Source organism: Fopius arisanus, unplaced genomic scaffold (assembly GCF_000806365.1).
Source record: "Fopius arisanus strain USDA-PBARC FA_bdor unplaced genomic scaffold, ASM80636v1 scaffold00052, whole genome shotgun sequence".
Classification (NCBI taxonomy): domain Eukaryota; kingdom Metazoa; phylum Arthropoda; class Insecta; order Hymenoptera; family Braconidae; genus Fopius; species Fopius arisanus.
This window is the reverse complement of record NW_011887791.1, coordinates 596,548-609,200: the sequence shown is the minus strand read 5'-3', so window position 1 is coordinate 609,200 and position 12,653 is coordinate 596,548. Positions and strand designations below refer to the sequence as shown.

At 40.1% G+C, this 12,653-nt stretch overlaps 1 protein-coding gene across 1 annotated transcript in view; it reads right to left on the bottom strand.

The window, feature by feature from the left end:
- The window catches only part of LOC105268030 (paired box protein Pax-5-like), a 39,974-nt gene extending 29,416 nt beyond the window's left edge, over positions 1–10,558 (bottom strand). Inside the window, exon 1 of the mRNA XM_011307263.1 lies at positions 10,536–10,558. Within this exon, the coding sequence (XP_011305565.1) occupies positions 10,536–10,558 (23 nt within the window). The remainder of the gene's footprint in view (positions 1–10,535) is intronic.
- Between the last annotated feature and the right edge of the window lie 2,095 nt (positions 10,559–12,653).

The following is a 12,653-nucleotide window of genomic DNA, read 5'->3' as shown; positions in this document are numbered from 1 at the left end:
ACTCAGATAAGATTTGATTTAATTTAAAACAATTTTCTAGCTTGATTTAAGGTGATTTTACAATTAATTCAAGTCGATTCGTGAACTACCTCAGGTTCGATGTGATTCAAGTAAGTTCTTCAAGACTAGAATCTTTTTTCCAAGTCCATCATGAATTATGTCTGTTCAACTGCCACCAAATTGGCACAAGAAATGATTTTGACGACATGAAGTGTTTTTCCGGGAGAACGCAGCATCAACAGGTCCATTCGAACAAAGTCAACTGGCAAAAAGTATGTCCAACCGATATTGAGGCTTCTGAGAATAATAATGACGGTTCAGCATTGAATCACTACGTGCCGATGACCTGGAGGATTATTTTTTCCAATGAAATAAAATATTTGTCCTGGAACACCGACACGGGATACATAGACCACAGATAGAAGACAATGACTATGATTCGGTGAACTGGTAACGATCATTACCAGAAACGATACGCACATCCGCTCGCAAATCAATTCTCTCTCGCGTTTATGGTTGCAACCCCGTGGTGCGACCGGTAGTCAAGGGGAATATCGCCCAGAAATTGTGTGCGAGGGATATTCTCATGGTAGGAGAGTCACTGCTGTATGTAGCTGTTGTACGTATACATTTGAAATGGCACAACCAGCAATGCAAGCACTTCTCTGTATCCTCTGGCCGCCGTCACGCCTGCTGACCACAACTGTACGAGCCTCTGCCGAGGGGACTTCCATGGTCCAGATCGCCTCATACACCCCCATATATTCCGGACATTATATTTGCACAGTATATTTCGACCAATGTACAAAAGGTAATATACCTAACAGTTGTCCTGGCGTATGATTCTTATTAAAGCTCTTCTTTGTTTTGATTTTCTCTCAGCTAAATCCACACTAGACTTATTTTTTTTAGAAGCCGAATTAAAAAGTCTGTTATTATCTGGGTAAAAAAAAATTGTAATCGGAATATTTTTTATGAATTTTCAAAAACATTTCTGGAACATTTTTCGGAAAATTTTTGATTTGAAACAAAAAAAAAATCGGGAAACAAAACAATTTTATTTTTGGAAAATGTTTTGAAAATTTTTTTTTTAATTTGTTTGGGAAATTTTTTTTTATAATTTTCTAGGAATTTTCGCGAATATAATTTTTTCTTTTAATTATACTGCTGTTTTCTTACTTTTTTTATTTTTCAATATTCTCAAAAAATACGCCATCTAAATTATAAAAAAAAATATCCTATTTAAATTTTTGAAGAATTTTTCAAAGCCCTTACCCAAAAATAAAATTGTGTTGTTTTCCAATTTTTTTTCAAAAATTGGAAAAAATATTCCGACTACAATTTTTTTTACCCGAGTAGTCAGTGGATATTATATCTGTATATAATATATTGTATATGTAATATATTATTATCAATTTACAAATGCTAATGAATGCCAGGACTTTAATTGTTCATTGCTTCAGCGTTGGAGGCGAGAAGAACAAATCGGCTAATGATGACGGGACCTGTGTGGCCACCGATATGAGTAGAAAGTTAATTTTTTTTTTCATTTAAAGGAATATCTGAAAGCGATCGATTGGAAAGAAAACGTTAGGGGTACAGCAAGATCGAATGACCTGGCTGTGCGCCGAACTGTGCGAACTACTTCCGGTTCGTCAGTGATTGTCACCTTCAGTTCCCGCAATATTTGTTCGCCGTTGTAACGGTAATCAATTCCTTGGGCAGGACTCGATTCAGGGATTGATACGAGTCAATGTTCTGCCCCAGTGGTGTCTACTCCAAGATGATGATATATGCACCGATAAAAATTTATGGAGAAATTTACTATTTTTTTTTGCGGTGAAACTAGCAATAATTTTAAATAAATTCATCATTTTTCCGGAGATGCCACAAAAAAAAATTAATCTTATTATATTGTACTATGGTAATGATAATTGTAATTTACTTAAATTCCAATTGTTTTAGTATTAATTCTGCCACAATAATGCAATTTTAGTGGGAGAAAAAATTCTTTGAAAAAATGTAGGTTGAAAAAATATTTGGGATATTGTAATATTGTTGAATCTGTAATTACTACTGGTTTTTTTTTATTGAACTATCATTTTAATTGTCGAAGGATTACTAAATGTCGGGATAGATCATACTGCGAATTATTCTGCGTGTGAAAAGAGCTTCTGGGAATCTGATAACTGAGAAGTTTGATCTGACCGGTGTATGATATTCGATATTCCTCGATCGGTGGTTTTTCAAATCCTGAATCGCATTACATGGAATATTATGATTCCCGTCACCGAATACACTATCAAAAAAAATAATCCCTTCAGAAATTTATTTACGAATGTTTATACAAAATTACAAGTATTGAAAAGTAATTTATCAATTTTTTTTCAAAGTGAAATCCAAAGTTTATCTTGATAAAACTTTCGATTGTAATCAAGTAGAAAGTCTTTTTCATAAAAATCAAGATTCCGCTCCTGAAAAACTGAGAGATCAATTGAGTCCGGATAAATAAATAAAATTTTAATGTGTTCGTTCTCGAACAGGATTATCCCATTCCCAAGAATTGAAATAGCCTTATAAAAAATTGTTCAAAAGCACGAATAATTCTACCAATGGCACTTCACTCCCTACAAAAACAGTAAGCGACCCTGAATTTCTTGTTTCGCAATTGCACGATTGCTACACCACCCACAAAAGCCTGGCATTCGCTCCGGATCTGGTCACGTTCCTCGATCCCACCGTGTCGATTTCCTTCTTGTCCCCGAAGAATCAACAATTTGCGATCTGTGTCATCGTCACAAGATTGCCAACTTTTTGCATAAAATACCGGCGGCGACGGAAAAACAGATAAACCCACAACTTCTATCATTTTCTCAAGCTGCACCGAGGAAAAAAGTTGTGAGTCAAGTTGAGAAATCAGTCTGATTCAAGCCAGTTCGAATTATCGTCATAATTTCCAATCGAGAATCGACATATTTCTCACAGAATCGATGGGATGAATCGATTGTGCCTCGGAATTATAAAATCCGACACGTGGCTTTGGTTTATCTAAACTTTTTGACTTGATTCAAGTCGATTTTGTGGATAAATTCAAACCGATCCTTTGGTGTGAGTCAAATTGATATTTCGGCTTGATCCATTTCGATCGGTTTCATTTAAATCGACTCTCCAATTTAATTTAATTCAATTCTCTGATTCAATTCAAATCAGCTCCACGGCTTGATGCGCGTCGCTTATTCTTTTCAATTCAAGTCAATTCTTCAACTCGATCCAAATCGCTTCGAAAAATCCACGAACGCTAAAGTGATCCGGTGAATTTCAAATCTGAATTTAAACCAAAAACCCCTGAACCTTCATAACAAACTTGTTTAAACCAAAATCGAAGTGAAAAATAGACTTGAATCCCGCTGAAAAAAAAAACCAGTTAAAACCCCACTGTGTCTGTAGTAAAAACGAAAAAATAAATCGCTTACAAGTATAATATTCCATCATATTCTGGTTGTATCGGTACGCAGTACTGAGATCCATGATATCAATATCCGGCCCGTCGGCCGTCGGCACCGTAACACCAGTAGTTTATTCCACCTTTCAACCGTTTCACCAAAAAAATCGACGTCCACTCACAATACCCCGAAGTCGTCCCCTCACTCCCAGATTGTATTTTCCACGGATGTCTATGGCGAGGACACAATGATTGTCATCAAGAAGGCCTTTGTGACCGCCAGCGGGTGGCTGCGGCCGGCCATGAGAACAGTATCATCAATCCCCATAATTCCCCCAGTTTTCCAACCCAAAAGTCCGATCCACGACTGCAAAAACTCAATTTTCAAATCGCCCCATCACCTCCACTCCACCCCTGACACCCACCTCCCAAAAAAAAAAAAAAACCACTGTCACTCAATCCCATCAATTGAAAAACACATCAATCGATAAACAAATCGGCTGTATCCAGAAGTCAGCCAGTCACTCGAACGGTCAATCACAGAAAACACTTTGCTGATTAAAATCCTGATATCACAGTCGAAAAATCGGAGATGGGGGACAATATTTGCAAAACCGCTGGATGACTCACGGAATTATTAACAATTCACTAATTTGGGGCTATTTGGGGTTATTTGTTAGTGATTAATGGGTGATTAGCGGTTAAATAAAGGGATTTGGAGGATCGGTAAGAGCAACCGTCGGTGGTACGGAAGCATGGAGAGTCTTTTGGCGTCGGCACGTGACTTTCGTGCGACTTCTCGATCCAACATCGGCTTTCATCCCCCACATATTAGGCTCCGCCCCACAACCCCTCGCAACAGTATCCAGCATCCAGGGTCTCGTTGAACTCCGTTTGGTCGACGTTGTGTCACGTGATAGTTGGTGAGGGGCGTCAACGTTGGTTGGGTTGCTACGGCAACTGGTTTTCGTGTAGAGAGTCGGCTGGCCGCGGGATAACACGGTTATATTGCCAGTGTGTGGATATACACAAGGCGGTAAAGGCTCGGCGAAATAAACGCTAGCCAGCTGGTCCACCGCCAACAGTACCACCAAAAATCACGCCGTGTGGAGGAACTACTCTTTATTCATGGATAAAACGAATGGTGGAAAAATTGAAATGGGGAGGATGAGGACATCCTCGAGCTGCTACCGGGGGTCTCGTGGTTCTCCTCATGGAGATGTTTAATCGATGGAATCATTCGAATTAGCGCCTGCGACTTTGCCACCGTGGTGGGGCATTCCTGGACTGGAAAAATTCTCGAGGTGGGGATTTTTAGGATTTCAAGCGACGGATTTTACGGGGGATTTCACCCCCGGACTCTCCGAATGGGGTGGGCGGCTTTGGAGTGAAAGACGCGGTTTTCGGATTTTCAGCATTTTTTATCTTAGAGAATTTTGTGGCGCGTTAACAAATTTTATTGTCGCCAACACATTCGCCAACACATTCGCCAACACATTCCCCTTCTTCGATGGGCCACAAGATCTTCGATATTAAATTGTCATGTCTGTTTTCATTCTCCCTCAATTGCGCTCCCCGCAATCCCTTCCCGGTTCATAATTGCGAGCGTGATAAGACGACTGCTGAATTAATTAATTCTTGACAACCTGAACCTTACACACGGATGAAATTAATTGGCGACCCTGGGGTAGCCCATGCATGAACCGCACCACCCAGCCCTGACGCACCTAATTACGATACTGACTACGCGTGAAGAAGATGTACCAGTCCAGGTGACATCAGGTTCTGTCGCGATAACATACACTGAGAAAATAGGATTTTATCGCACTAGTGGAGAAAAGGGCACTTTTTCAGCGCTCGCTGGCGAAAACTCTCACTGGTGCTGCGTACAGGAAAAATCGTAAAAACATGTCGTAATTTACGGGCTTAAAATTGTCATTCTATTGAGAAGTCGTAAACTGGAATAAGTGCATTCTTTCAGAGGCCATTTTCTAGCGAATATCTTGGAATTGAAGGGAAATACCGATTTTCCCGATTCTCCATTTTTTGTAGACAAAAGTGATAGCTCTCAAAAAGGTGATTACGAAATTATCAATATGTTCCATCAGTCCCGAGATATTTGGGAAATCCTGATCTCGATAAATTGTCTACGTATCCTGGTGGGTCCTAAAAAAATTTAATTGCCTCATATAGGTTCATCCTATCGTATATATGAATAAAAAAAATTTACCCGGGTAAAAAAATTGTAGTCGGAATATTTTTTCAAATTTTCAAAAAATTTCTGGAAAACTTCTTGGACAATATTGGACATACAAAAACTTTTAATGAGAAAATTTTTTCAAAACATTTCCCAAAAATACAATTGTTTTGTTTTCCGATTTTTTTTTGTTTCAAAAGGAAAATTTTCTGAAAAGTTTTCCAGAAATTTTTTGAATATTAGGAAAAAAATATTTCGATTACAATTTTTTTTTTACCCGGGTAGGACTTTTGACGTTGAGATTTTTAATTGTAAATATCGAAGTGATGGCCCATCGGGAAAATTATTTGCTTGCTTACGGTACCTGGGAAAACAAAGAAATTGATTTGCTTGGAAAACAGCCTCGACAATGACGAAATGAAAGAAAAAAAAAAGAAAGGATGGGAGTGCAAGTTAGCGATGTGCACGGTGGAAGTGTAAGAAGGGATTGGTCTCTCGGATTGCCCGGAAGGTGCGGTCAGCCATTGCAAAGCGTCGGTGGGACCGGTGTCAGTCCGCAAATCTCACAAGGGCCGGTTTACATTCAAGTACACCGATAGTATTTGAATTCCCTCATTTCGCTCTTGTCTACTCATACCTCGGTGACTGTCGGTATGTCACTTACATTCGATGTGACACTAGATACAACCGTGGGACATTCAGTACAACTGGAATTTAGCACTGGCTAACACATGAGCACGAGATACTCCGGATGCTGCGGTGGATTCAACCTCTTTTTATTTCAACCCAACGAACTGAGTTTGAGTTTCAAATCTCTATGAAAAAATTCATTTGCCAGGAGTAAAATTGATAAATTAATTTGCCCTTAGCTCCTGAGATTTCCGACAAATTTTGCTTACAAAAAATGTGGATAAATAGATCTCAACCAATAATTACTAAAATTATTAAAAACTATTGGAAATGAGATACTTAAATTTCCCAATTTCAGAACGATAATTTTGCAATAGAACAGTGCGCAGAGTGCGAAGAAGCGGATGATTGATGATAAATCTCACCCCAAAATATTGAGACAATTTTTTTTTGTTCACCATATTATGGAGTGTAGGCTCTCGAGGCATAGCTTAATCTCCCGAGGATATCTCCCGAGATTACGGTTTGGCATATCATTTGCGTAAACGAACGAGCCGGCGGGTCGGCGTTGACGGGCAATATGTCCTGACATGATTGCACCGAGGCACACATGCACCAGTGGTAGGTGTGTGTGTTGCCGGTGTGTATTGCTCAGCCCTGTGTGGCATATGGATGCGGATGAGGTCGAGGACGTAGATGGAAGCCCACTGGAGTATATAGTGGCCTGGGCCAGATGCAGATGAGGTCGACACGACTACGAGTGTAGCTCAATGCATCGATCACCCGGGGAGAATGTGTGCGCTGTGGGTGCATCCTTATCATGACAATTCTACCCTCTAACCAATCCACCCCCTGTCCTATGCTTCCTAATTCATCCCTCAGCCGCTGTATTAATCTCATTTGTCATATAGAACGGAAGATCGAAGAGTCCGCGAGGTCCGGAGGACGTATGTTTAATTGAACTGGGGACACTGGGAGTTAATGTCGACTCTCCTGCGGGGATACATGACGACGTTATATTTACGTCGGTTTATTCAATCTTAGAACAATGAGGGACATTGTCTTCTTCTGTCACATTCATACGCGAGTTGTTAATTCAAATCGAGATTGGGGAAAAATTCAGTTGAATCAAGTTGATGAATCCGATTCAATCGAGAGATTGATCCATCGGAATTAGACACAAGAATTTATTTTATTTTCGAATTGGAATCTGTTTGAGTTGAATTAAAAAATTATTTGGAATAACTTTGAATATCGAGATGGATCATCAATTAAAATTCAGTCGTACTTGATTCAAATGGATTTCTCAAGACGGTGCAGGACGACTGCATTTTGGATTCAACTCAGTGAGCCAAAAAATTTTCCGATAAATCCGTTCGATTCGTGATAGATCTGAGGAAAAACTTGAATGGTGCCGACTAAGGCACGTGCCAAACACAATATATCACCCAAGAAATGATGTTTATAATATTCTAGACATTTTGTCGCATAATTTTTTCCGTGTTCCTTGGAAAATTTTTCGTGAGGGTAATAATCACCCTCGAGCCACCAGACAATTAGGTTTATCCGTTTAATGTACCTCGAGTGGGGCCATCACCGTGTCGGAAGATTTAGCCAGCGACATTATTCGATGGCAAAAGCTTCGTATAATAATAAAGAGTACGAATGAGCGGGGGTAAGGAGAAAAAAAAGGGCCAGTGGCAGCCGCATAGCGATAACTTACGAGATTTGATGTAAATAGCGCACTTACTTATTCGCCACCGCGGCACAAGTTAAAAATACGCGATTCGAGGATGGGTGAGACGAGCTGGGGGGGAGGGAGGGGTGAGGACTTTTTTTTTGCGTAATGAAAGCAATCAATTCCACTCCCTTTTCCGTATACCTCAGCTCCCTCTCTTTTCCATGTCACAAATGCCCACCCCGACTACTCACTGCGGTTCTCTACTCTCTCAACTCCAAACGTCGAGTTTCACCCCTCGACGTTCACCACTTTTACAACTAGACTCCATCTTTTCTCCATCTTTTCTCTTCTTACTTTTCTCAATTCACCTGACTACCACTCATTTCAACTCAATCTCATATCGATAATTCACTGCTAAGCTTTCCACTCGCAAAATTTTTTGACGGGCTACTTTTCGACGGAAATCATAAGGAAATCATTCTCTAACAACTCGTTATTCGATGGACAATTGAAACAAATTATGAGAATGAATAAATAATTATTTTTTTAAATGAAATCAATTTCCGAGGATTTTTTTTGAATTGAGTTTTTTTTTTATAATCTTCAACGAAATTGATTGTTCAATGATTATTCCATGAATTTTATTTAATTTTTATAGTAACTTGAATTATATTCGGAATTCTCCATGATAATTGTAATTACTGACAATAAAAATAATATATAATTAATGGTTATTGATTAATTTATGTTGAGTGAAAAAATCATTTGTTTATTACAAAACTTGATGGTTTTTTTGGATTATTTTCAGTGGTAGTTTTAATAAAAGTAATAATAGGTAGGAGGCAAGTGGTAATTTCGTTGTAGATGGGTACAACACACTGATAAGATGGGCAAGACATCTTGGCAGAGGTACGAAGAATGGGATTCTCTTTAAAAGAGCCGTGGAGTATCGTTAATCTTGGCGACTAAGCAACTAAGACCACCCCGTTCCTTACAGTACTTGCAAGAGGACAAACTAGTTAGACACATCCACTTGATACAAAAATAAATTTTAACGCTCCACAATACATCTTCACGGTGGTGGTAATGTTTTCCCTTGAAAATTAGTACGACAAGACCAGAGAGGAGACTTTTATTGCCAAGTAGTTTCTCGACACAACTTGAGCCCAAGTACCCAGCAGTCACTGTGCCTCAAACTTTATTCCCTTCGGAGATAAAAACTCGATAGAAATGCATTAATTTTAGGATTTAAAATGGTGGGTGGGGAATTATTATTGTTGTTCTTGGAAATATTGTGAAAATTGGAGAGTTTTTCGTGGAGGAGTCGAGATTGCGGGAAAAAGGGTGACAGAAATATACCAATACCTACAAGAACATCAACAGGAGGACGTCACAGGGAGATCCCCAGGGAAATGTTAAATGTCAAACACTCGAGCTTCTTTCTCCCATTATCCTCTCGAGGGAATTAAATGCCACAGGATCATTATGTTATTACATTCCATCCGTCATTCCTCCATTTATTTTCCATCTACCACGGCCTCCGTGAAATTCGCTTTTCACATTTATGCGAAAAACTTAATCTTCTTCTTTTTTCAGGGAAATTAATTTTTCCTGTGATTGAAATTCTCAAGCCTCAAGTTGAGACTTTTAAGATTATTTTTGTAATTTTTTTTAAAGATTATTTTTAAGAATTTAGACTTGACAGACTCGATTGAATGACTGAGACTCAAGTTCTTTTTTCCGAGGTGTCAAATTGGGACTTACGGATGTCTCAGAGAAAAAGCCGGGACTTTTGAAAATTTTCAGTTCGAGTGGACAAGTCCTAGAATGTTTTGTTAGAGTTCTATTGTGCCAACCATGACGGATTCCCCAACAATTCTCCGCAGTGAATGGGCCCGCCTAATGGACGAGAGAAGGGTTACCTCTGATTTTCCTGCAAGAGTGATAAAGTCAAAAAATTCTCGGTCTCGACTTGAGTGGTTTTGCGGTGGGTGGTGCATTTGAATTTCACGAAAAAAAATTCCCAGCAACAATTGTAGAAGCAGAAGGATACCGGATCTGGGACAAGCACGCGTCTGCACGTGGCCCTCGTCCGGAGCCCTTATGATCTATGCCCCGTCACTGCTCCGAATATATATGGAAATTACAATCCCCTTAAAAAAAATGCCCCTCTTAATACCAAAATTACCCAACTCGAAGAGTCGGGAGATGAATTTTCCATTCATCTCCCCGTTTCTCAGTCAGCGTTATGAATCTGCTGTTCGATTTCTTTTTCCTTCACTTCCGTCTTTATTTTTCAAGTGACGATGTTGTGAGTGAGGCCAGCCTCTCGGGAATTTAAGCACGGGGGTGGTGCATATTTCACGCTTGGTGGTCCCATCTCGTGGAGACAATCTGAACCAGTGCGGATACATCATCGCGTGACGCCACGTAATAACCCCGGTATAGAGTAGCCCCTTTCAAAACCCTCTTATTTATTCATCTCACCTCGGCGAATCCCCGTTAACCTCAAACCAACCACCCATCATTTTATCCTCTCCTCAAGGTGGCTTTTTCCCACCTCCCAACCACCCCGGAGAACTCACCCTCCGAATTCACCCGCTTCCATTTTGTCGCTCTCAAACGCTTTCAAGACTCTTGACGCTTCCATCGAAGATGCTATTTCTTTTTCTCCTTCTTCAGTTGATTATTCTCCCAGAGATTATTCTCTTTCCACTCGGGGCAAATTTCTTATCATTTTTCAAAATTCCTCACTTACGTCAAATCGAAAACTTGTGTTGCTAATTTTATTTGCATTTTCACTCGCCGCGATGATTTGAAGAATTGATGAATGAGTAATCAATTTAGTGGAGTCTCCATTATAAAATTATGAATTGTGAAATAACGAGAAATTTTTTAGAAATTCCACCACCGCTTCTCAAACGGAAGAAGTTAATTATAGTTACGGAAATGACTCAATTACTCACGCCGATTACTTCTCTACTAAAAATATAATCCCCTTTCAGAATAAGGGCGACATTCCTAATTATGCTGTCTATTTTTCTAAATAAATTGCTCCAATCCAAGATATTTTCTGAATAATAGTGAAAATTTTTGATTATACCACATACTCACATGTCTTCCGGCAAAAAATACAATGTACCACATACACGTGACACATACTAATCAGCATTTCTATTTGTTCCACGAAAAAAGAAAGCCCTTCCTAAAAACTCATTTTACATCTTCCAAATGTTCAAGACTGACAACAGAGAGACACATTGTCCGTAAGTAGCTGCTCAAACGTCAATCTGTGACCCACGAATCCGCTGTTGCGAGAATGTCAAAGTGTTACAGAGAAAGATAATGTGAAACGTTAAGAGAGCGTTATGAGCGTGTGGTAAATGAAAGTGCGGAGAGACAAGTGTCGGTGGGTTATAATAATCTGTCCGTACTCGAGGAGAACTACTGAGAATCGGAAGGAAGGAAGGAAGGTGGAGAAAAGGAAGATGGTGAAGATGTGCATACGGTGTGACAGAGATGCTGGTGTTACCCACTTGCGAGAGCGAAAGGCTATTTGTCGGATGATAAACGAGCGTCGCCCGACGTGGGTGGCTTCAGCGGTCGCGGGAAATGGTGAGCAACGCCGCGTGTCGCCGTTTTCGCCTTTCGTATCGCTTCGTTTTACCCAAAACACGTGTGTTCTTCAGACTTTTCCATCGGCCCCTTCCACCCCCTTCCTCCCCCTTCCACCCCCTTCCACCCCCTTCCATCAGACTCCAAATTCGCTTTTGTATGCAACAAACTGACTGAGTAAAACATGATCTCCACCCGCATCACGCGAGCCTGATCTTCCAACGCTTGTTCGAAGCTGATCTAGCCACGTCTGACCAAAGTAGAGATTTTCCACTCTTTTTTCGCGCAATCCTCATTTCTGCGTTTATACAAACGAGATATAATTTGATAAGAAAGATAAGAAAGATATAAAAAAATGGAGAGTCCAGACTAGGCAGGACGTCGTAACTCGAGCTCATCTGCATCTGTAAAAAAATCGTAGAGGCGAATTTCTTTTGAAGATGAAAACGCAGTGATTTAGACGGTGCGGCATTTGGCATTGAACACCGTCGAAATACATAAAGTAATGAAGTAAACCGGTAGTAAACCGATGGGGGTATGGTACATGGGAGTAAGTATCATAGCTCAGGCTGCACCAAACCAAAATGCCACACACACGAAAGAACATTGCTCAACACGGTACCACGGATGCATTCCGCTTAGCTCTCACACAGATAACTCTTGATACTGGCTGATTCTCCGTATGTGTTTCATGTATACGAACCAGCAGGCACATAATGTCTAATGGGGGTGATTGTGCTCGCGCTCCGTGACGGATCAATCTGCCACCCCCTTCGCTCGCTCGAGCATGCTGGCCACCCTTTATGGCGACCCCAATACAACCCAGAGTGCGAGAATACGCGTGGATAATGCCCAACTATTCGTCATACACTAACCCTCTCGATGCCTTTTCATTCGTTCATCCAGTTGACGAGAGAAAAATATATCATACCCTCAAATATCCCGTCATTAGCGAACCGTGCAGCTCAGATTCATCCCAGAGTGTGAAATTGATCCATTTCTTCACCCCGTTTCAATGACCCGCGATAATTAAACTTTTATTTTAACCACCATCAGTTTATGATTTTAGAATGAATAATTTATAGTTT